Consider the following 26,568-nt stretch of genomic DNA (forward strand, 5'->3'; position numbering starts at 1 on the left):
TAGTTTAGAACAAAAATCAACATATTTTTCACATTTAATATTTTACAAAATAAATTGCTGGTCCCAAGTCGTTAGACATTTCTGTTTTAGTTGCTTTTTGTTGTTTTAGAAATTTTTATTTTAATCAAAAGATAATGGTTTAGCTAAAAACAAAACAATATTCAACAAAACTTCACAAGATAAAACACTGGTTACATGTCTACTCATATTAGAGATACATTTTATTTTAAAGGAGGAAGGAACAGAAACCCTATAGCATTCAGAAATTACAGATCTATTACAATGTTTATGCTTCCAGAACATGCATGCAGTCTTCGGACTCTGACTGCTGTGAGAAGAGAGCTGAGATCTCTGGGGTGACGCACACAGTCTGCTGGAGTCTGGACTTTCTGCAGAAAACTGTGACACATTTTATCTGGCTTAATGACTCCATTACTTAGTCCACTAACATTCATTACATTTAAAAAAATTATTGAACAATAACATTTTATTCCCTCAATACAATTGTCTTGTGTCTTTCTAACTCTTGTCTAGAGTGAAGGGACACACAGAATCACCTTGGAAGCTGCTTTGTTTGGGTGCTATCTCCTTTCCATATGTTTCCGTCATCCACCCATCAACATGCATTAAGGCTGATTATTTGGCAGGGGCTGTGAATTGGAGAGAGTCTTTTGCTGTCATGAAGCTGTGGTTACTTTAGTGCATGTTTCAGGTATTTTAAAAGATTTTATTTTTGTATTGGAGCAACTTTTAACAAATCTTGAAAGTAACGCATGGGTGGCTGCAATTTCACAATAAGTGGGATTATCTCAGCTAGCATTTTAGAATAGTCTTCTATCTTTTGTGCAATGCTAAAAAGACAATGGTTGAGCCGTTGTCTAGATAGTCTTTGTACATATAGAAGAAAACAAACCAACCTGAATATTGAGACTCTGAGTAGCAAGTTACAAAGAAGGAAAACTACAGCATAGTTTTCTCAAGTCAATACCCTTCCTAGGTCTTCAAAATAGCCTCTAATATCCTGAAAGTCCTGGATAAATCCAGACCCCCTCCCCAGCAGAAAAAAAAAATAGAGCCAAAAATCTAAGCAGGGAGGGAAGAATCAATCTAGGATTAGCCAGTTCAGTGACTCTGTTTCAGGAACTAGCTGAAGATAAAGTTAGATTATAATCTTGAGAATAATCTTCAGAAACAGGGAGTTGCCCCCTTGTGATCATCACTGGTGATTTCGGAATTTTCTATGCCGTCCTCCCTACCCCCTTCGGATTACTGGGCTGTGGTTTCTTCCCTTAAAAACCCTTCTCCTAGTTACTCGGGGTCAAACTTTTTCCCTGCTTGGGTTATCAGTCTCGGCCCCAGTTCACTGGTTCCTGTCTTGTCGAATAAACCTCATGTGATTGCAGCAAGGACTGTCTCTCGTGAGTTACTGGGAGGGTCGTGTTATCCCGAGACTTGAGTGAGAGTCTCCCCACACTGGGGGTCTTTCAATCCAATCTTTCTGATTGTACTTAAAGGACTTTAAAATGCCATATGTAGCTTCTTTTGAAGAAATTTTATATATTTTGAAAACAGTAACTCAGAGGAATTATTATTGGAAACCTCTTTTAAATTCAAAGAATTTATCTTCATAATTTCCCACAATATCCTACATTTGCACACAGTTTTAAAAGAACCAACTTTTCAAGTTTAAAGAAACAAAAATTAGTTCTCAGTAGGTTGTCCACCCAAATCCTTTATCTCTCGACATAGTTTTTCAAATGGAATAATAAACAAGTGATTTTGCTCAATACTGACTGATTTATATCAGGAAAATCACTACTGCTCCCAGCATTAGCCTAGAGAAACTCACCAGGTTCTCTCAGAAGTCCCACAGAAGAGGTCAGATTCAGCAAAGGCAAGCCAAGATGGGAATGGAAGGGTTCCAACATTCTGTTTCAAAAACACAGAGTTACAACTTGAGTGATTCGGTATCCCTTGTTTTGTAATCGGGTCCCCAAGCCTAGTATTACAGGGTTAAATGTTAGCCTCAGATGCTTGTGACAACGGTACTAAACCTGTGGCTTCCTCCATGTGCTTCAGGGTAACTAATATTGAAATAATAATACTAAAGTTTGCTGGTTCTGAGTGTGGATTAAAAGTAGGAATATCTCCTTTCTGAGCAAGTCCTACATAACAAAAAATCAGGAAAATAGGCATAGTATCTATTTTTCATTGTTTCATAAGAGTTTTTAAATAATATAATTTTCCTAATATTACTTATAGAGATTTAAACACATCTGTTGGATCTAGAGTCAAGGGCCATATAGACAATTTAGAAAATGTAAATAAACAAAAGAAAAGAAAAATCTTCTCTAATACCATTTCTCCGATATTTTGTTAATTATTACAAACCTGGAGTTTCTCTTAGTCTAAGAACTATTCAGAGCCTCCCATGTGTCCTGCCTGTTTAATCCTCCCAACAAACCTCTGCCACTTCGTCTACTATTAATCTCATCATTTTATACCTGAAGGAACTACAATGCATAGGGGTCATGTAGGTCAGATTATCCCAAGGAGAAATAGGTGGAGCTCTGATGTGAAGTCAGGCAGTGAGGCTTCAATAATTATAGCACATTATTTTATTCTAACATCATTTGACATGGTAAACTGTATAATACATTCCATATCTTTACAATGTTTGTGTGTATATAAACGCAAATAAACTTTCTAAGTAGTTTTGCATATTATATTATGGGCATCTTCATTAACATATATAGATGTATGTTTTGTATTGGACCGTCATTTCACATTGTAGTGTATGGCTTGAATATACTAGTGGTTTGTCAGCTTCTAATGAATATTTGGGGTGCTCACATTTTTTTTCGGTATTTTTAAAAACTCTCAAAAAAAAAAACCTTTGAGCATTCTCATTTGTGTACCTGCTCAATTTCCTGCTTGGTATAAATGCCTAGCGATGGTATTGTTATCTGGGTGCTATATAAGTTTTACAGAGGTTTTAAGTGTTTAAAATGTTTTAATAAGAAAAAATAACATATATGGGGAAAAGGCAATTACCATCCTGTTCAGTGCTTGATAACAGATAGGGTGCAGGCACTAACTAAAGAGTAAACAAGTCATAAGATGAGCCCCTCTCATATTGCTACTATGCATATGACATATTCATGGATTTGGCCAAGGACTTGAGTAATTACCTTTGAAATTTTAGATTCATTTATATTCTACTAAAGTTAAGGCAAAATGCATTCATTAGACGGTTTGCTTTACTTTCTAGCATGTGGACCAAGGCTAAGTACTGTTTAATCTCCAAATTGGGACAAATATTTTTTCAACCATCTTTCACAAATGAATACTTATGACAAAAATTTACAACTGACCCTGTTTAGCAAAACATTTGAAAACCACTAAGCAAAGATTCTGAGCTGTTTCAATACAGCTGCTGTTGGATGTTGGAATGCACGCCCACACTCCAGCAGTCTGGAGGTGAGATGAAGAAGAGAGCCGGAGGAAAGCCGGGCAGAACTTCCTTTGGGTTCCGCTATTGCACTGATCAGAAGGCCTGAGCGTAGATTCTCCAACACAACGTAAGATGCTCATTGATGCCAAAACTAAAGGACCAAGTCCCCTTTCACTTGCCTGAATTACAGGCGTGTGTTGACAGAGATGCACTGAATTTGAAAGCATGACAGTTGCATTTCTCTCAACTAACACCAAAAATCAGCACTAAAAAATAAGTAGGTCAGTGAATTTTTTTTTATGATTGGAAAGTAGCCTTTAGAATGTATCCATATCCACCATCGTTGTCCTAAATTCAGGATTCTTACACGTGACAATGTTAATTTAAAATTTAAGGACAAAGAACCTCATGTTCTTAGGCTTAAATGTGAAAATATGAAAGCATTCCATTTTGTTTGTTCTTTGCATGCCCAAAATAGAAAAATGTAGGCAAAGATAAACATCATAATTTATGAAATTCTTTCATATTCCTTATTTTTAGCAAATTTTTCTTTTCTTCAGTAGATATTTTTATAATATACTTAAACATTCTGTTTGTCACCTTACCCATAAATGTTTCCCAAGGCACTTTGAAAGGAAATACAGGAGAGAAATAACTCTCCCATAAGCCTCTATGTGACCTGTGCAGAAACACTCCCAGACTCTAGTCTGAAAGCCTGTTGGCGGTCTTCTACCTGGCTGCCTGGCTGGGCTTCTGTCTTCTTTTTGTTGCCTATAGCCTCTTCTTCTCTGCATTATATCGAGAGCCAGATTTCATTAAAAACTCAACCTAATGCCTTTTTTTAATCAACTGAAGCACAAGTTTTTAAAGAACCTGAGTCACCGTATCTCCAAACACTTGCTTGTCTCTCCCATCACATTCCAACATTAACAAAATGAAGGTAACTGCTTAAGGTAGGAACAAGCTGCCACAATAACTAACTATAAATAAGGACAAGGCAGCTGGAGTGGACTGAAGTTCATGCTTCAGGCACCCCAGGCTGTCACTGGGGTGCATGGACCAGCTCTTAACTTCCAACAAGGTTGATCTTCCACATTAAACAGGACATGTTTTCATTAAATATTGGAGCTAGGTGTATTGGGAGACCTTTATCTCCCACCAGTTAAGAAGAAAAAAATCCCTGAGAAACAATTAACCCTACTGAGAAAAACAACGTAATGAAAGACATTATTTCTGCTCAGATTTATCATTAGCAAGTGGCCCACTTGTCCCCCATTTGTGTTCTTTGGCTTACAGGCTATAAGTAAAGTAAGAAGTATTTTTAAATCAATTCAGTTAACTCTTCTGGTTACTAAAAGCTCACTGGGTACTCTACACTCTTTAACTGCTTTACTAACTAGTTAGTTTAGCTAACCTGTGTCTTGAGTTAAATTGGGCAAATATAGAAAGGGGGAAAATGTAATTAATCTTCCCCTCTCGTAAATAAAACCAATTTTTCCCCTGAAGCTGGGTACACTTTCCACTTGTTCAAATCTGAGACTTGTAATACATTTAATCAAAGAAAATGGTTACACCAGACAAGGGTCTTCCAGTGCGAAGCACAATTTGGATACAGATTTTGGAAGTCAAGATATTCTTTAAAGCAAAATAATATCTCCTCCAATTTCTATTATTTGAGCATTGTGTCAATTACTAGAATTTTCTTTACATACTGTGTTTATGAATTGCTGTAAAATAAGCCATGAAAAAGTTGTTTTAACAGAGGAGTATTCTACAATATTCTATAAATTCTCAAAAAATATGTACTTAAGGGTTATTGGAGGTTTAATCTGAAGCCTTACGGTCCACCCTCATGCACACCCTTGTAAAGTTATCTTAAAGATAGTATGATCCTGTAGAATAATCCAGAAGAGTAGCCGAGCTATCTCTAGACACTGGAGAGCAGAAGCAATGTTCTAAATCTTTGCATTCCAACCATGTTCTGTGGAATCATTCTCACCTTCTGTTAGAGAAAGACTAACCTTTAATTATTAGATTTTAAAGGGAAAATCATAACTTATTCTGCTCCATAATTGCTGCAAAGGAGTTATTAAAATTCCAAACTTATGTAATATTATCATAAAATATGGCATTTTTCTCAAGAAAGACACAAATTGGATTTGAGCTTATGCACTGTAAAACCCAGATGGTTTGCTTAGCTACTCAGACATCCTCCAGTTCAAAAGTTAATTGAACTGAAAAGTAAAATTTTGATAATTGATATGCATTGGGATTAGAGCAGAAAGATAAATTTGCCTTATGCATGGAGTGTTAATGGGCTTGAGAAACCACTGCAATTGTTGAGAGAATACTAGCAAAGAAGAAGAAACTCTCTCAATTTCAATATCTCTCCTCTCTCTCTCTCTCTCTCTCTCTCTCTGTCGTGTGTGCATGTATGTGTCTGTATTTCCCAGGTTAAATAATTCCACATTACCTGGATTTTCTGAGGCTCAGTTGCTTTTCTTTCTCCATTTTCTTACTCACAGATTCAATATCGGTCATTATTTTACCCAGTTTAACATTTTCTGAAATTAACAAAAAAAAAACGCTTTGATTGTACAGTACTACAATTTCCAAATTCTAAACGTATTTTTCTAATTTAATTGCAAATTACAGACTTTTTAAATAGGAGACACCATATTCTTTTAAAAATTACTGACACAAAGCTTCTCCTAAAATACATTTGAGTAGTTTTTGATGACCACCACGTTACTCTGATTTTTTATAATTACCAAAATTTAGGGCCAAAAAGTAAACCATAAATGAAAAACATGTATCAAAAAAGAACATCTCAGAAAAATGCCTGCAGTAACATAGAACATGCCCGTGAATATAAAGGATTTCTGTGCGTATCACCATTATTACCTTTATTATCATAAAGATTAGTTTATATCGGAGGCTCTGCTGTTAAAATAAGTTAGCAAGTCATTAGTTAATGAAAACAAAAATCTCCTTACTGAGTAGAGTTAGACCAAAGACAAGGACACTAAATCGGGTTTGTCCCGCACTTTTCGTCTCCCAGTTCGGATATGCCAACAGATACAGAGGCATGTGGTGCACACAGTAGAAAGCCTGTTCTTTAGAAAAGTTACACCTAGCTGGAGTCTTCATGTCGAAACAGAATGAAACACACTGGACTGAACTATGTAGTTCAGTGTGACACAGAATAGTAAGAGTGAGGAGAAACTGGAAACAGTGTTGCCAAGAGTGATTAGAATTCACCTAGGATTTGCGTGGCGTGAGCCTCAGAATAGTGATTGTTTTTAGTGATTTTGGCAAAGTACTGTGTCTATTCCTGAAAAAAGGCAGCAGTCTCCAGAATTATTGGGCATAGCCTGTGTAAGTTCTAAAGTGAAAGTCCTCTACAATATCTTTTCTTTTTTTAAAATTTATTTATTTATTTATTAAATATTTCTGTCTCTTCCCCGACACCGACTACCATTTCCCTCCCCCTCCCCCAATCAAGTCCCCCTGCCTCTTCAGCCCAAAGAGCAATCAGGGTTCCCTGCCCTGTGGGAAGTCCAAGGACCACCCACCTCCATCCAGGTCTAGTAAGGAGAGCATCCAAACTGCCTAGGCTCCCACAAAGCCAGTACGTGCAGTAGGATCAAAAACCCATTGCCATTGTTCTTGAGTTCTCAGTAGTCCTCATTGTCCGCTATGTTCATAGATGTATGTATGTATTTTACATCCTGGCAGCAATTTCCCCTCCCTCTTCTATGTCACGAGCCATTTCCCCCCTAAAAATCATTACAGGAACCATCACCCTGGGGAGTCTGCAGAGAACCTCACACCCATAATTATGTTCTATTGAGAGAACCTGCCCACACCCAATTAGCCTATCTGTTAGCAGAACGCGCCTCACATTCCAGCTATCCAGGGAACCAGGTGTGGCAACTCATGACTTCTTGGCCTACCTGTCCGAATGTAACCTGGCCTACGTGACCTGGAACACGCGGCAAGAGTCCAGTTTCCCTACCCTTCAGGGGCTATATAAGCAGCAACCATGATCCTAATAAACGGAGGCTTTGACAAATCTGCTTGGCCACCTTCTTCTGTCCTAGCTCATTCCCTTCCAGGTAGCGCCCCTCCGAGACCCTGGAATAACTGATTGCAGGGTGGGTTACAAACCCCTAGACTGAGTAACCCACCCAACGCAATCGACACTTCTCCTCCCAGTCCCTCCCCACACCTCCCCATTCCCCCCCCCATTCACTCCTCCTCAGTTTCTATTTAGAAAAGGGCAGGTTTCCCACGAGTATCAACAAAACAAGACATATTAAGTTGCTGTAAGACTAAGCACCCCTCCATGTATTAAAGTTGGGGTGAAACAACACATTAGGGTCCCAAAAGCCAGTAAAAGAGTCAGAGACAGCTAGAGGAGTCAAGGGCACCACAAGAAAACACATAGAATCAACTAACTTGGGCTCATAAGGGGTACACACAAGACTCAACCCGCAACCAGGGAGCCTGCATGGGACTGATCCAGGCAGAACACACTCTGTGTATATAGTCCAGTTGCATGGCGTACCTTTTAACTCAATCCTGTAAGTAAGACTGCTTCCAAACTACAAAACACAAGCTGTTTACCCCTAAATTTCAGTAAATATTACAGAAGAGCCCGATGGCAATTAAAGCACGCAGATCAGCAAGTGTTTGTTATTAACTCTGCCTTAAGACGGCCAGTGGGCATCCCAGCCTCTTCAGGCAGGTGTCAGCACTCTGAGTTTGTAAACATCTCTTTACGTAAAATCTTGCCTTTAAAACAATGATGTTACAACACTTTATTCTTGTAGTTTTATAGCATGAATTATGAATAATCTGATTGAAATTATTAGAAGAAAAGAAATGGGGAGGCTAGAAATGAAAATGGAGGAGTAGTGAGGACCATTTGGAGATTTAAAACAAAAGCAGGAATAAGGCACATAGGACATGAGAATGGCCAATAAGATTGCCCTGCACCCTTCAGAGGTTAGCTGGAATCATTCAGTCACCTGAAATCAGATCCCCACACAGTCAGTGTCCTTCATTCTGGTTTCTTTTCACCTGTCTTTCAGGATCGCATCTCGTCGTGAGCACTCTTAGCCATTGGTTGTATTTCCCCACACACTCTTTCTCTTCCTGATGACTTTCTAACCCTCCACTTCAGCAACTTGGTCCAAGTACTGTGGCTATATTTACTGCCTAGGGGTGCTTGGCTCATAGGTTTATTTATCTTGCATACACAACTCTTAGATTCCTATTTTGAGTAAGTACCTATCTTCATTTCAATCAGCATGGCCCTCTCAGAACTAACAATAGTACTGAACACCAAGATAGCATCTCAAATCTCTTCCCTTTCAATCTCCTCCCTGCTGCAGTCATTCATTAGATACTGCCCACCCTTTCCACTACATATTGCCACTACAGGTCCTTACCATGCACTGTCTGGAACTGTAAGAGCTTCCTCAATTGGGTTCACACCTACAACCATGACACCTTCTAACCTACCCTCCATACCTTCTATAACATTCCTTTCTAAGTTCTGGAATTCTAAATTATCTCTGTGTTGTTTCCTAATATAATTTCACAGTAATTAGAGAACAGATTTTTCATAATTCTAGATAACTGAAATGCACTGAAAATGTCTTTTTAAGTAAGATTTAAGTATCTACTGGTAACTCTTGCCTAAATCATTCACTAGTAACATTGTGCTATAATTCTATTAAGCAATAATTTATAAACTGGCTTCCTCAGTAAGGAGAAAGCCATCCTTCTTCTTTCCTCTCATTTTGGGTATTGCTCTGGGTATATTAATATTTCGTTTTGCTATTTGCATCACTGTTTTTTTTCTATATTCACAATGCCAAAATTGACAGATGAGAGCCAAGCCAGCTCCCATTTCAGGATGCAGATCATCTGTGGTCTCTCACTGCTTCCTGCTTATTGTCCAGCACCATTTCACCTTCATTTTGTTTTCCCTGCTCCAGACATGGAATCAGGTATGCATGAAGCTGTGGCCATTGCCTCTTCTAACATATTTTTACCCCATTCTCCAGTTACTTTCCTAGCTAGAAAAGGCTGCTTCTTATCTCTACTAGAACAACTAAATAGGGTCTCCAGGGTTCCGTCTTTCACATTTCTTCTCTGCCTTGTGCTCCATTTTATGTTTCCTAAGATATGCTTTCTACTTTACTAATTCTATTCTCAATAATATTCTTCTTAAGCTCCAACAGGTTTCTGTGGTTCTTAATCAGGTCTTCTGAGCTACATCAATAGTCTAGCTCATATCATATGTTCATGCTTTCCTTTTTGAGACAATGTTTCTCTGTGTAGCCCTTGGTGTCCTGAAACTCAGGAGGCAAACTTCAACTCAGAGAGTTGCCTCTGCCTCCCAAGTGGTGGGATTAACGGTCTGTGACACCACCGCCTGGGAATATTTTGTTTATTTTTATTTTTTATATATATTGATCTCAGTTATTTCTATCCTTTACCTGATAGTTTATATACATATGGTCTTTGTGAATCTACTTCTAATCAGGAGAGCTAACTCAATCTCACTCCTTACGGCTTACTTCCTTATGAATTCTCATTTCTCGCATTGTAAACATATATTCTATACAAATAGACTATTTACAACAAATATTCCCTAAGAATGAGAATTATTTGCATGTTTTGTAGAAATTTAAGTATATGTGCTGGATGTAAGATACAGTTAAGATGTACCCCTGTAAACATATCTGTGTTTTCTTCCAGCAGAAAGCTAATAGCATTTTCAACCATGATAACTTTAATTTCTCACATTAGAGATTTTTAAGACATTGTTAATATGAATTCTAGTTCAATCTTAAGTAAAGTTATTTATGGCTATGAATTCCAGAATTTTCTTTCTCTCTAGGAGTTAAGACTAAAGTGATAGCTTCTTTTTTACCTTCTACAAGCAAGTTTGTGCATGTGTGTGTGCGTGTGTTGTTTGTGCATATGTGTGTGCGTGTGTTGTTTGTGCATGTGTGTGCGTGTGTTGTTTGTGCATATGTGTGTGCGTGTGTTGTTTGTGCATGTGTGTGCGTGTGTTGTTTGTGCATATGTGTGTGCGTGTGTTGTTTGTGCATGTGTGTGTGCGTGTGTTGTTTGTGCATATGTGTGTGCGTGTGTTGCTGTTGTCGTTGCTGCTGCTGTTTGGTTTCATTTTTGTTTTATTTCTGATTTGGTCATTTACCAATGTTATCACCTGACAGAAGTAAGAGATCAGCTTTGGGGAGTCGGGAGTCTCTCAGTTAACCAGCCAATGTACATGGGCAAAGGTATTTTCTCTGTACATTGTTCTCTCAAAGCTCAATCAAAGTGGGAGCTAAAGGCCAACAGACACATGCAGGACTTCACCAAACTGCATATGCTGATCCTGCCCTAATGATTTTCTGTGTCTGCTCTGTTTTCTCTACTTGGATTTTCAGGGGTTCTGTAAACATGAGCTGAATAAAAAAAACATGTGGGTCATTTTCTCCTTTTGTTAGTCATTCACATTTCAAGATGCCACTACCAGCATGCAACCTGATCTCTAGCCTAGCTTGCAGCGTTCATTAGCTGCTCTTTGATGATATTGACTGGGAATTCTTTACCTTGAACTGTCTGCACATCTCATTTTAAAATTTAGCTCATTTGTTAAACATTTACTATAAGAATCAATAAATAAAATATTCAAAACTCTATTCAGTTACGTTGTCTTCCTATTATTTATGTCTGCCAATGACATAGATTAACTGTCTTCATTTTCCCCAATATTCCAGCTACCGCATACATTCATACTTCAACCTCCTTCTAAGGGAAAAAGCCTCATTTCTTCTCAGGCCTTTGTAAAAAACATTTATTCCCCTTCATCCTCCCAAAAAGGAGCTCCCATTTATACTGTAAAAACAGCTTAAAGATGTAACTCAATCAATGCGTTACTGGGACTTAGTTTTTTCAACTCAGTTTGAAAGATTTAGGAATAGGAAGATATAAGTGAGACAGCACTCTCTGTCTGAAGGGAATAGGAAGATATAAGTGAGACAGTACTCTCTGTCTGAAGTGTCACCTTTCAAGACACCATCACTGAGGAGACATCACATGATGAGGGAATGACAAAAATTTTGAAGTCTTTTCTATTCAGAGAATCTTTTTTAAAAAAATCTTTTATATATTAGTTAAATCAGATATTTTGTGTGAAAAAATGAGACCTTATATATATATATATACAGACTATAAAATAGTCTTTCATGTTCCTCTCTTTTCAAGACCCTCTACTTAAATTGTATTCCATTTTATATGAAATAATTATAACAAAATTTAGAACTTAAAAATGTTACAAATTTTATAGACAGATTCATTAGTCAAGAATGACAGATTGCGATTTGCTGACATTTTATATTCTAGTGTGTGGGCTGGGTGGATGTCACATGATTTTCTACTGCTGGAATTTCCAGCACATGTGTGTTATACAGAATGCCAATTCCCCACTAGATTGTGAACTCTTTGGTGGTTTCTGAGGACAGGGACTGTATTCATACATCTCTGGTTATTCTGTCAGTATTCAACAATTGCTGAGTAACTACAATATGGCAGGTAGTCTGGCGGGTACTAAGAAGACAGAAAATAACCTTAGGTTTATAACTCCTTTGCTCTGGCCAATGAGGTTAATCACAAGTAATTGGACAATTCCAATTGAAGTGCTAGGAAACTATTTTCATTGTCTCATGAACACGAGATTGAGATGAAATGTATCCTTTAACTGTGTAATAGAGATAGCAAGTATCCCCTAGTGAGAGAGCTGCATCTTTACTAAGATGTGTCACAGACAAAAGCTTAACACAATTTTCCAGAGGAAATAAGCATAAACTGATCTCCCCAGGACCACTCTCTCCAATAACAACAAATACGGCTACAGTTCAGTTACCCAAATCTGAGCTTCTGCTCTCATGAACTGAGGTCACCTGGTGAAAGAGCCATGGTGTGCACCCCTGATACCCAGGCTCTGATATCTGCCTTCATTTAAGAAAGGAATAGAAGCTGAGCTGTGGTGGTACACGCCTTTAATCCCAGCACTCAGGAGGGAGAGGCAAGCAGATCTCTGTGAGTTCAAGGACAACCTAATCTACAAGAGATAGTTTCAGAACAGGCTTCAAAGCTACAGAGAAACCCTGTCTTAAAAAATAAAAAGGAGTAAAGAAAATTGTTGTCCTTGAGTATCATGCTTTCATACATCCTTATCATTGTTTTCAGAGGAAGGGATTCCAGCATCTTCATTAAAGATGCTCAAATGATTGACAAGTCATGGAAGTCAAAGACAGAGACTCAGGAGATTTAGAGGTACCCAGATATTTATCTTCCTTCCAAGATATTTATCCACCTCCCACAAATAATAAACATGGGCCCCTTTCCTACATCTCCTGCCATACACTATATTTGCTTATGTGTATAAATCACTTGCTCCCCCTGTTTCCTAGTGCATTCTGTTGAAGAGAAGCAAATGTACCAAACACCTTAATTTCCAAGATTCATAATTCATAGTTCTTCTCATATGGTATTGACTCCACTGCCTGAGTAAGATCCACCCTGATTCAGCACCCAAAGGAGGATGGAAACCTGCGGAAACTGATAGAGCATCTCTCAATAATTTAAAAGTCTTCTCAAATCCAAAAACATTATGTTTCTGTTAGGAAAAGATAAGACAGACATACCCGCATCTACACATACCAGCAAATTGTGCCTTCCCTTCACAGATGGCACACACGTATGTGAAGTGAGCATCTGCATAGCATTTCAGTAACCTGCTCTTCCTGACTCTGCCTCTAGTTTAAACATATTTTAATCCTCTCTGTCTTCTCTGGCCACTCCTAAATTCTCAATTCTTCTGTAGCTCAAGTTAAGTTCTGTCAGGACACCTTCCATGCCTGTCTCCCACTGTGGAAGGAAATACATCTTCCATACGTGTAGTGGTTTGAATGAGAATTGGTCCCATAGGCTGAATATTTGAATGCTTAGTCAACAGGGAGCGGTGCAATTTGAAAGGTTTGGAAAAACTAGGATGTGTGGCCCTGTTGGAGGTGTGTGTCACTGAGGTGGTCTTTGAAGTTTCAAAAGCCCATACCAGACCCACTCTCTCTATCCTGGCCTATCAGGGTATAGCTCTCAACTGCTTTTCCAGCAAGCACGACTACCTGCTGTCATGTTCCTCACCATTATGATAATAGACTAAGCCTCTGAAGCAGTAAGGAAACTCCCAATTAAATATTTTCTTTTATATGAGCTGCCTTGGTCCCAGTATCTCTTCCCAATGATGGAACGGTGACCGAGACAGTACATTCTGTATGACAGTGGAACAATACAGCATGGGCTTCCTAACTCACTGTTACACTGCTCCCTGTGGTACCTACCCCTCTGTTGTTTACATTCTCAGAATAAAGTCTTTGAAAACTCATTAAATGCACCAAGAAAATGGCATGTGATGTATTTAGGTAAGGAGACGTAGCATTGAAGTCAAGAGCTACACTCTGTTGCTTGACCACCAAATTTGAAAGCCACTTGCCTGTTCTTAGTACCCTGATTTTTAGCCTTCATATCCTGAAAATGAATAGTTGATACATCTGAGTAATGCAAATTAGACAGCGGTATGTGGAATGACTCATAACTAAGCACATGGAAATCAGAGGCCTACTGTGGTTTTGTCACTTTTGCTTTTCTGCTGATTTAGAAAATAAATTTGGCAGATCCTGTTCCATCGGCAACACTCCTATCTATTTGCTAAGGACATCACTGTGGCTACTCTGCAGGGATTCATATTTCTTTCCCATACTGTTTAAACTTGGAAAATAGGACACTTATTCATAATTCCAAATTCCTCTTAACATATCTCCCCAGTTGAAACATATGCAATTAACTCTCAGAAGCAGAAAAATAGAGAAACACTAATATAAGCCCACAGTTAAGTTTAAAAAGTCAGGGGAAGAGGTCTTCAAACAACCCAGGCTGTTGCCAAGATGGACAACAAGGCCCTAATTGATGAAGACAACACCTACATACCAGTACCTACGTAGACCCTTTAACTCTACATTCCAGCATCTTTGGTACAGAAAGGTACTCTGCACACTACCAAAAGAGAAACGCTAGCCCAGCTACAAATCCTTGATTTACAATGGGGTCCTGCTTGCGAGAGAGTCTAGTGCAAAGGTGACACAAGACTTGAGGCCCACTACACGAGATGGAACCAATACCCAACACTGCATGGGTAACCATAAACAGGAACTAGATAGCCTGTGATAAAACCAAATACTGCTATTCTAAAATAGAAATGCAGCCTTAAAATGGCTCCTAACAACTGTTGTACTCATAGATTAGTGCCTTGCTCAGCCATTACCAGAGAAGCCTCCTCCTGCAACAAATGGGAGCAGATACAGAGACCCACAGCCAGACATTATGTAGAGTGTAAGAAACCTTGGAACACTTGGTCCTAGGTGATATGTCTTCATCAAATAACTCCTCTCAGAGGTCAGGGAATCCTATGGAAGAGGAGGCAGAAAAGGGGGATGGAGAACACCAAGAAAACAAGGCCCTCTACATCAATATAATCAAAGCTCATATGAACTCACAGAGACTGAGGAAGTATGCATTGGACCTGCGTGGATCTGTACCAGGTCCTCTGGGTACATAGTATAGCTATGAGTTTAGTGTTTTCGTGGGATTCCTAGTGTGCAACTCCTGGGTCACTGCCTGTTGTTGCCTTCTCTTGGGTTCTTTCCTTTCTGTTTGTTTTGTCCAATTTTGATGTAATAGTTTTTCTTTGTCTTATTTTATTTTATTATTATCCCTTACAAGTCTTTTTGTTATCTATTGAAAAACAGAAAAGGAATGGATCTGAATGAGAACGAAAGTTAGGAGAACTGGGAGGAAAAGAATATAATATATAATATAAATATTATGTTATATTATATTATATATAGATAAAATATATAATAAGAATNGATGGGGGATGGAGAAGTGTTGGATGAGTAAAGAGAAAGGAAGCTCTGATCAGAATATATTTGTGAGAAAAAACTGTTTCAATAAAGAAAAAATGTTTAAAAAAAAACTTAAAAAGAAAAGTGAAGAGACTAGGGAGAAGGGATGGATCTCCCTAGGATGGACAACTGACAAGGGCGTGGACTGGAATGGGAGGCTCAAACAGGGAATGGGAGGTAATATAGAGAGGAACCGTTAAAACCAAGGGCTATTTGGGGATCATAAGGAAACCTAAAACAAAAGAAGCTCCCTAAAATATATACATATATGAAGGTAATCTAAATGAAATTCCGAATAATGGAAAAGGTAGAGCCGTAAATGGAAAGCTCTCATCACCAGATGAAGCTTGTAGCACCAGTAATGAGCTACATCTAATCAAGTTCTTATCCAAAGGGGTCCTATGGGAACCCTAAAGAGCCCTGGCTATTTCCAAGGCTACAATGACAGTAGGCCTTATTGCTGAAGGCAACAGTTACATAGCTCATTGAACACAGAGAAGTTGAGCTGGTACCTACTAAAGCCTTCACCCCTATGATCTAGTTCATACCAAAGGAGAAAAGTAAGCATCCACTTTAGATTGAAACACTTGAGTCTCCAAGAGTGACCTGCCTGCAAGGTCACTTGATACAGTAGTGGCACAAAATCTGCTGAAGTAATCAACCAAGATCTGATCTGACTTAAGGCCCACTCAGTGAGATGGAGCCCATATCCAACACTGCTTGGGTGGCCAAGAATCTGAGACTAGTAAACCATGGGCCTGAAACAAAACAAAATACTACTATTTTACTGAAATAACCTAGTCATAAAAATCACTCCTAACAACATTCTGCTATATTCATATATCCATGCCTTGCTCATTCGCCACCAGAGAAGCTTCATCCTGTAACAGATAGGAGCAAATACAGAGACCCAAACGTAGGCAATATTCAGAGAGTGAGAGACTCTGAAACACTCAACCTTAAAAAAGATGTCTACATCAAATCCTTCCCTGCAGAACAGGAGACAGGAGGAGTATAAGAGGCAGAGGGGCTAGAGGAAACCAGTGAAACAAGGCCTTCTAGATACAACAGAACTGGGTACCTATGAAGTCACAGCAACTGAGGCAGCACACACAGGCCCGCATGGGTCCACACTAGAAGGAAGGAAAAGTGGACACATGCTCACACCCCTAACCCGGAAGCGATTCTCAGCTGATGCTTCAACTCATTCTCTCCAAGGGAGTCTCACTGGGGAAAGAAGCCAGTCTAAAGGGTAGGGCCCATGACCAGCAGTAGATGGCCAACACAAAACAATCTAAATAGAACCATTGGAGGTTCTTTGTCTAATGTAATCAAGTTGGAGGATTTTTTTTTTTTTGTCTGTTGTTTCTTGGTTTCAGTTTTGGTTTTGAACCTTACAGAATTTTTGCATATATATGGAGTTCCTGTGTGTGGAAACATCTATTTGAGTTTCCTTGACTCTTTTTGGTTTGTTGTCATAGTCTGATTTGTTTGGTTTTGATTTATCTTATTTTATTATTATAACTTAGATGCCTGTTTGCTTTCTAAAGAGAGAAAGAAAGGTGTAGATCTGGATGGGAGGGGCTGGGGAGCCACTGGGAGGAGTGGTGGGAAGGAAAACCATAATCAGATTATATGGTATGTAAAAAACTATTTTCAGTAAAAGAAAAAAAAAGTAAATAATAATTAAAAGGTCAAATAATTTATTCTACCTATGTTGGAATAGTGTATGGAAAATCAAACTTAGAAAGGAGCAAACATCTGTCAGGGGTGACAGATTGTTAACATGACAACCAGATCTAGTTACACGCATGTAGGTCAGTGAAGAAAATGAAGGCATCTGTGGACAATTCAAGGTACCACCATCTTTCATCATAACTACTTAGTGACCTGACATAGGAAGAAAATATTTATAATTTTGTTCCCCACAGCAGGTATTCAGAGGGGAGAAGGGCAGAACTGTTAAACATAGGAAATGCTAATTTTAAGGGTTTGGGGAAGAGTTTGCAAACTCAGGCTGTTTTGACTTCATGTCTGTAGCATGCATTATGACGCGTCCTGCAATGGTGTTGCGGCTTCTCTTGCATGCACAGGCTGGATTGCTGTGCGATGCTGTGCAATGTGCTTCACACACACTGGCACTTCCATTTCATACTTCACAGTTTCAGTGTCACTTTGAGGTTTGGAATGTTTCACAGTTATTTGCTATATGTGGGTGCCAAAATTTAAAAAGCCTATATTACCAAAAAAGACACTGCAAGATTAGAAGATAGTCAGATGGGAATTTCTGCCCCATTAACATTCAGAACTTTGTCAAGAATCAATTCAATTTTATCAAAATCTGATTTATATTTTACAAATACATTGGTGCATCTTAACACATATAGTTCCTATAAAGTTAAACATAAACTTTTATTCCTGTAGATAAGAGTCTATAATTAAGGGAAACTAGAATGCTATAATCCCTTTCTATCCTTACAACTCACCCATATGCTCTTGCACAACAAAGTCCAAAGCCCAATTAGCCACCTGATTTGATCCAGTATAAACGTTGAATTTCTATGTACATATTTCCATGACTGTTACAGTTTTATGTGCTAAAGTAAATTTATTTAAACAAGGAATGACATACATCTATAAGTCAACATTCATTAAAACCAATATTTTTACCAACACTTGTAAATAACAGACATTTTTCATGAGTTTTAGTAAGACAGTCACACACTTGAGGATGCCCGCACTCTCTCTGTGTACCCTGCGCTTTGCACATCAGAGCTTTCCTACAGCAACCTGGCACCTAACCAGCCAAATATTACATGTCTTTTCCACTCACTACTGTTCTGTCCAGCTGCCAAACATCAAAACAAAAACCAAAAATCAAATGAGTAAGTAGTAACACGTGAGGGCCCCTGAAAAGGACGGTTTTCACATAAGAGGCACACCTAGAATAAACACCTCATGCAAAACAAGCACTTACTACAAATTTCACCCTCTTCCTTACTTTCCAACTTCATGCCACCACAAGTTCAAATCTGGTTGTTTCACGACAAATGGAAAATGAAAGGTTTCAGGAAGTGCCCTGGAACAACAGAAAGAGGCTAAGCAAACACAGATACAAACCAAGCAGTGGCATTGTCCAGCAAGCTCTGAGTAATATTTTCCCTCTGTCAGCTTAGAACAACTTCTCCTTCACAGTAGAAGGAACACAGGCTCACAATACTCCAGCATGTGAACAAAGACAATTTATTACTAGACAGTAAAAGAGCGTGTTTTCCACCAGAGGCTTCTAGCACTTAGAGAAACACTTACTGGCGCATTAAGTTAACCAGCTGGCAGCGTTAGTAAAGGTTTACAGGGTCTCTGCTACTTTCACATAGCCCAATATGAATTCAAAGTCATTCCAAAAGGCCCATATGGAGCCAGGGCCATCCTGACCCAAAATGAACCCAAGGAAAGCCAGTCAAGACAGGACGCTAGCATGGCATGCTGTGTTCTCCATCTACTCTAAACTGTAACTTGCTAAGATCATACCAAAAAGGAAAAACGGTCTCGATTACATCTTCCATTTGCAATTTTGTCGTTAAGTGCATGCATAATTAAGTGCTTAGCAGCAACAGAGAAATCATTCAATTTATTTATTGTAATGAAAGAAGTGCATGACTATAAAGTGCTAATGTAACACTATCAAGAATGGTCTGATTTAATTTGCCTGCTTATATGAGACAGTCTGACTCAGATTTACAGCAGCCCCTAAGGGCTGAAATTGTATCAAACAACCTCATAAAATTAACAGAAATTCCTCAAAATAAGTTCACATTAAAATCAACACATTCATGGGGGGGGGCTATTTAGGAGTCAACTGGATAGGACAGGGGAGAAGAATAGATCAAAACAAGCACAAGTTGATGAGCGTTATAGCATCTAAAAAACAGAGGGGAACCATGGTATAAACAGGACCTCAAAGTCTAATTATACAACTGGGGCTACCAACAAAATCAGATAAATATACAAAATATTTACATAACCAAATTTTTTAAAATAGTTCTGAATATATTTGTGAATGCCAAATAGAAAATGATTTTTGTTAAAGGGGAAACTGGACTAATGATCAGTTCTAGAGTAACAGAAAGTTTCCAAAATCATTAGAATAGGAAGACAATTCATAAGGCATCTCCTAGAGCCCTTTCTGTATGATACCACCCTACTTCAATACCTTCTCTATCCTCGCAATGCCTTCGCTTAAATAAGCAGAGGAGAGAGAAAAAAATTCAAAAAGCTAGAGTAGAAGTTTCTGACTTTAACAAAAGCTAATTTGTATAGTGTTATCACTACATCAAAACTTGAACAGATGACATACACATTAGTTAGATAAACATTATATTCATAATTTACCTTATTAACAAATCTCACACATTATGAAATGAGCCCAAAATACTCACTATAGTCAGAAGCTACACTAAAAATACAAATAAGGGCTATATGTTCGATCATGTACCATCTTGTTCAACCCTCAGAATAAGCACCTGCAGTTGTGACCAATGAATTGAAACCCGGGTTAGCTATTGTTTGCAAGTACCCCGCAAAAAATCCATACTTGGCCTGAGCCCATGATAGTAGGACAGTATTTCTGTATATGGCTTGAGGTGACTTCCAGAACAGATTACCATTTGAATGAGTAGCCTGAGAAACGTCATCACTTAGAGGTGGAACCCTACATCTCTTCTTAGTCTTTTGGCTGAGATCATTATATAGTAATCTACCCCAAAGTCCCATAAGTTAAAAGACAAAGCACCATCCTATGGTACTATTCAGAAGTGGCAGAAGCTTAGACAGGGAGGGGAGCATTGTAGAAAAGTTAGGGTATTGGGGACACATCCTGAAAGGGGATTTGGGATGGTGGTCTCTTTCTCACTTTGATTTCCAGGCACCATGAGGTAAGCAGATCTCCTTTCTACATTCTCCCACTACCAAAATGTACTGCCACCAACTGGACCAAGTTCCCAAACCTTCCTTCTCAGGTGCATTTTGTGGGGCAATATTTTACAGGCCACATATTTCTGCATTGTATCAGCAGCCAGCCTCACAAGTCACAATAGCAACAGAGATGCTAACAGTGTCTTCGGGTGGCTGTCCCCAGAGCTCAGGATCTGCTGCTCCTTGTCACTATGTAGATCACCTGAAAAGAGGTGTCAATTCCAGGCTAGTGACAGAGCTGTGGACATGACTCTAGTCCTGCTACCCTGGAAACAGAATGCTAATGAACTTCCCTCTCAGTTTACCTTGGGGGTGGGGGGGGATAAAAGGTGTTTGGAGAATAAACACAGGTGATCTTCAGGATTTGAATGAACCCTGAGACTCCCATCTGATATTGCTGTGTGAACTGTGTCTCAATTATTCCTATGCCTCCACGCCAGTCCAGAAAGAAATAGTTTATGTTGGGGCATTGGACCCCGACAGCATACCATGCCTTCCAAGCTCTCTCTCTTACAAGCAGTATAGGATTTTCTCCCTGCCTGTAACTAGAGATGGAAGCCAGCTCCATAATATATGCATTGATTCTGTGGCTCTGCAGAAGCCTAACAAAGTAGGCAAAGAGAAGAACTGATGAATTTTTAATAAGATCAAAATTATAGTACCATAGATTATGAAAACGGGTCTTTAAAAACCAGTGGAAATGAAACAAATCAAAAGGTAAGGAGACTATAATGCGTTATTGTTTTTTGTTAAATATTGACACATTTTTCTAAAGCCTCCATCAGAGTTATGTGCCCATAACCCGTATCCCTGTGTATTCTTTTTCTCTCTCTTTTTTTAATTATTCAAGACCAAAAAGGAAGGAGAGGAGTGAGAGCATGCGAATCTGATTCTAGTCAGACTTGATGTACCCAGCTAGCTCTATGAACTTGAGCCAATCCCTGAATTGCATTCATTTCTCACCCTTGCAGTGTGATGAGTTAGCATGATTGACATCTAATATTCAATGTAACTCTGAAACCACACATGATAAAAATCATACTTAAGGATATAGAATTATTTTACACCAGGTTAGGATGACAAAATGGCAGCAAAGGAGCTAAATACAGAGGCAGATGTAGATCTGGGGCCATATAATAGTAAATAAAAATATTGAATTAGAATGTGTATGGATGACTGAGCTTTTTCTAATTTCCTGTAGATGCTACCCCTCCCTTTGAGCATGCAGCTATTGTCACACATATTTTGTCACCTGATTTGCTACCCATGACAGCGAGCACTGCGATGTCCAGATTACAGCCCCATTTATGAGAAGCAGAGGCATTACTACCAAATTGAACTTCAAAACACATAATGTAAAGGCACTTTCTACTAAAATCCTTGAACATTTTTTTCTTTGAGAAGATGATATAGTGCAATAATAAAAGCACAGAATTTTATATACAAAAACATTGATTCTGGTCTTGTTTACCATTAGTAAGACCATGACCCTGTATGGCAATTCTTTGAGTTTCCCTAAATTTCTTTTTTATCATTAGTAAGTACAGGTGGGGTGGTTAGACAAAATTGTACCCAATGTATAGTCTTTTCTCTGTAACTGCAAATCTAATAGACAACTTCATTGTTTTTACTCTATTTCCTAGAATTTTGTACAAGCTATGTACCATTAGAAATAAAAGACTTTTCTAAACAAAAGAATGAAAAGATGTAGGAACAACAGAGACTGACAGAACAGAAATGCAGCAAGAAATGAACAAAAAATAGTCATTTCCTAAAATATAGACAGATATAAATAAAATAATGAAAAAAGCCCTCAATGAAATGTGGAACCAACATGGCTAGAAAATTCTTTACCAATCATACAAGGCTATCGAATGGAAACAATATTAGTGTATGAAATACAGAACTGCATTGTGATATCTTCTGTGCAACATATTGCTGATTTTAGATATTTACTTAACCCTACTAAGCCCCATTTCTCATTTTCTATGAAGAGAAAAACTTTATTTGTGTATAGAATATAAGTATAGTACAATTTTTTGAGTTCCTTAATATTAGAAGAACCTGTCCATCATGAATGCTGTTTATCCCTGGCAGTCATATTAGGATGCCAGTTGTGAAGGTTCTAGTCCTGTGCTCTGTACTCAGATCTTTGCTTGGGACTGTGTTAGTTGCAAGCAGCCCTGAGGAAAGAGGCACCATATTACCAGCCTGACAGATCCTAAAAACATACCTGTGTCTCCATCTGACTATCAACCTATGGAAATAACGGACCCAAATACATTGATATTTCCCTAGCAATTTGATGCTGGGAGAAGAAAGGAGCTGCCATCCAGAGGAGAACATGTCCCGTGGAAAGAGCTTTCACAGTTGTAACAATTGTGAGACCACCTTATAGCATGAGACTGAAGCCTAGGCAACGATGGGTCGATGGTAGGCTGGATGGGCTCATACTTCCATCTGGACTGTTTAGATGTGCATATCCCTGGCTCTCTATTTTTAACTTTAGCCTGATCTCTTTGTGTCTTTTCCCATTGACCAAATCTCCTTTTCTGCTTTTTACTATTAACTTGTCTGTTTTAAAGTAGCTTCTTGAGGTGCAAAACCAAACCTGAACTAAGATATAGTGTCTGTGACCCCACCTTAGCTATAATCTCTTCTTGGATGCAAGTGAACTTACTTTACAAACAATAGGTCACCCAAACTCATGTCTCTCAGCTGGGTCCTTCCCACCTCTTCCAGAGGACTTTGAGGGACTTGGTAAGTGAAGCTCAGAACTTCTTTTCTATGGCAAGTCCAGGTTGTTTGTCTTCTGCCTGCAGCCACACTGCTGTAGGAGTACATCTTATTTTGTAAATAGGGTGAAATCCCAATCTCTGCACAAACCTTGTGAGAGTGCTTAGCAAATAAATGATTGTCGGAGGGATAAAATCTGGGAAACTTCACCCACTTTCACTGTCTTTTCTTGGCATTAGACACCACAGATACACACTTTCATCTAGAGCCGGGACAACCACTTCATTGCACTTGTTATCTTTCTCATTCCTGATTCTCCTAAATAATTACTTGCTAGGAAATCCACTGCACCATAGTCAGTGTCGCCATTGCTAATGACAAGTGTCATTGCCTCACCATGGTTTCTTCTCTATTCTTTCAATCAGAATTTTTATTATTCAAACTGAGATGGTGCTAGTTTCACTCCTATGGGTCTTCTGATCCTGGGCAAATTATTGTAAGGCTGCCTACCACCAAAATTAAATGTTATTTTCTTCTTTGAAACTTCCGAATATACTTTGAAACATTTACTGCATCCGAAATTGTTTTGGAAAAAAAAGTAGACAAAAAAAATGTAAAATTGCTTCTTAACACAGACAAGAACTTGGAGATTTTAAGTGCCACCTCTACTAGATTTTGTTACAGTGTAAATATAATGTCAGGTGATTAGGGGAAAAGATAACTATGCCAATAAAAATCTTGATACCAAATGCCAGGAAACCAGTAACACCTCTATCATAAACCATTTTATGTGATAATTGCCTTTTAAGAAATAAGGAAAGGGATATTATCACTAACAAAAAGGATTTAAAGAAATGCAAATTTTTTATTAGTATCATTTTCAAGTGAGGAAAACAGCTATTTGGAATGATTACTTCATTGTCATTTTCTCAACAATTCAGTTTTTCTCACCTTTCATACCATTGTTTGTTTTACGTAAAACACCTCAAATGTCTTGACACACTTTCATGTCTCATATTAGGAGTGGTATTTTTCCACAACTGTAATGAGTCTCCATGAGAGGACAAAGGGATGCACAACAAATCATGATTTGCACTTGGTCCTCAACTGGATTTGACATGCTTCCTGTTTTTATCAGCATGCAGACTTGCCAATGGTGTCAGCAACTAGACAAAAGAGGGATTTGACCCATTTGCAGCCAGTGACAAAGCTTCAGGATGAAAGCTGAAGAGATCCTTGAATCCTGGCAGGCTCAGAACCAAGGTTTTCAAAATAGAGGCCAGAACTTGGTCCTACTCTTAATTATGATGCTTTTGTGGGAAAACCTATTTCCCAAGATGTGGGAGCTCAAAGAAGTGGAGCTTTCAGCCTTCACTAAAGGTCATAGAGTTCAGGCTTAGTCTTGCTTCTTCAAGGTTATTAACAGGAGATTTTACTTAAGGTGTGGCTACTAACAAAGGTATCTTGATCTAGCACGTGGTTACTTAGTGTTTTGGGAACTCAAATGCTTCCTGTAATGGAGGGAAGAGATGCTCAGGGAAATCTAGTCAGGGTGCATATGCCAATCTCATTCAAATTACTCAAAGAATTTAAAACAGCTTGTGAACAATACAGTCCTGAGGCTCCTTTTATGCAGATGTTCCTGGGGACTAGAGCCCAGGAACTGTGCCCCTGGGGATTGGAATCTGTTGGCCAAAACTTGCCTGTCAGGAGCAGACTATCCCTTGTGGAAAACTGAGTTTCAGAACAATGTCAGGCCACAGCTGAGAGGAATAAGGCCCAACAAGTTCCTATTTTCTATAAAATGCTTGTAGGTGAGGGACTTTTATAGGGAGAGATCAGCAGTTAAACCTTGATACAGTAGCATATGCCCAAATTAATACAGGTGCCAACAAGGCCTGGAATAAATTTCCATCTTCTAAAGAGCAGAATGAGGACTTGTCTAATATAAAACAGAGACATAATGAGTTTCTCAGGACTTTGTCTCCAGGATAATGCAGATTTCTAGCCTTTGAAAATGCTAATGACTTATGTAAAGATGCTTTAAGGTTTTTAGAAAGAAAGGTGACATCTCTGATTATATTGAGATTTGTTCATATCTATCTACCTATATCTAGATATAGATATAGCTATAGCTGCTGCTGTTTTACAGGGGAAGAAAATTAAAAATGTTTTCTAACAAAGAAATCAAGGCCCAGAGACAAGGAGGGCTGCAGGGTCTCTTGGAAGATGCTTCAGGTATAGTCTTATGGAACATCAGATCAAGCAGTGTCCTGATAGGAGAGTAAGCCCAAGGACAAGGAAGGAACAGGGATTATGCCAGAGATGTAAGAAAGAAACGCATTGGACTAATGAATACAGATCAAAGAGAGATACCCAAGGGAATCCCCCTTAATGAGCAGAGGGGCCCACCTCAGCCCTGGACAAATCTATGAGATGATCCAGCAGTCTGTTCTTCCACAAGGAAATCCATTCAGAACCTGTGCAAAGCAACCCTAGCCTGTTCCATCTACACAGTTTTAACTCCTGACATGAGGATGCAGACTCTCCCCACTAGAGTTTGTGGACCTTTACCAGAAGACACTGTAGGATTATTATTGGGGAGAAGTAGCAGTACTATGCAAGGGATCCTTGTTGATCCTGGGGTCACTGATGTTGATTTTGAAGGAGAAATCAAGGTTATGACTCACCCCCTTAATGGAATTTTTGTGGTAAAGACAGGCCAGAGGGCTGCTCAATTAATTTCACTTCCTTAAAGTGCAAACTAGAAATAAAGTTAAGGGAGGTGAGAGAGGAGAAGCTGGATTTGGTTCATCAGATGCCCATTGGCAACAAACCATGGGTCTACAGTGACCAGAACTCACTTTGTTTATAAATGGAAAAGCTTTTCTGATCTTCTGGATACTGGTGCAGATATTTCTGTATAACTGCAGTCAATGGCCTTGAAAGTGGACTAAAACAGACTATTTCACACAGTTGGTCAAACTCAAAATCCTGAACACAGCAGCAACGAATTTACTGGACAGATGGAGAGGGTGATGAAGGAACTTTTAAGCCACACATCGATCCTCATTACCTGTAAATTTGTGTATCAAGACATTATGGCCTGAATGAGCATATATTTATATTCCTCCAACAAGCTATTGCTAGTACAATGTTTCAAGGGTTGTTGCCCAGTCAAGGGCTGGGCAAGGAGAATGAGGGAAGGATTGATCCTACAATACTTAGGAAAAGGCCTCCCAGGGCAGGATTAGGGCATTTTTAGGAGAGGTCACTGAAAAGCCCATACTGCATGTGTTGTGGTTTTCATCTCTTTAAGAGACAAGCCATGCACACTCCCGGCGACCCTACCCT

At 38.8% G+C, this 26,568-nt stretch overlaps 1 protein-coding gene across 1 annotated transcript in view; it reads right to left on the reverse strand.

Moving 5' to 3' along the window:
- Positions 1–26,568, reverse strand: part of Iqcm (IQ motif containing M) — a 287,351-nt gene that overhangs the window by 227,424 nt on the left and 33,359 nt on the right. The window contains exons 4-5 of the mRNA XM_050123207.1: positions 5,928–6,018; positions 1,850–1,929 (exon numbers count right to left, since the gene is read on the reverse strand). Coding sequence (XP_049979164.1) covers positions 1,850–1,929; positions 5,928–6,018 — 171 coding nt within the window. The remainder of the gene's footprint in view (positions 1–1,849; positions 1,930–5,927; positions 6,019–26,568) is intronic.

This window comes from Alexandromys fortis, unplaced genomic scaffold (genome assembly GCF_014885135.2).
Source record: "Alexandromys fortis isolate MF-2015 unplaced genomic scaffold, M_Fortis_MF-2015_v1.1 scaffold_185, whole genome shotgun sequence".
Lineage (NCBI taxonomy): Eukaryota > Metazoa > Chordata > Mammalia > Rodentia > Cricetidae > Alexandromys > Alexandromys fortis.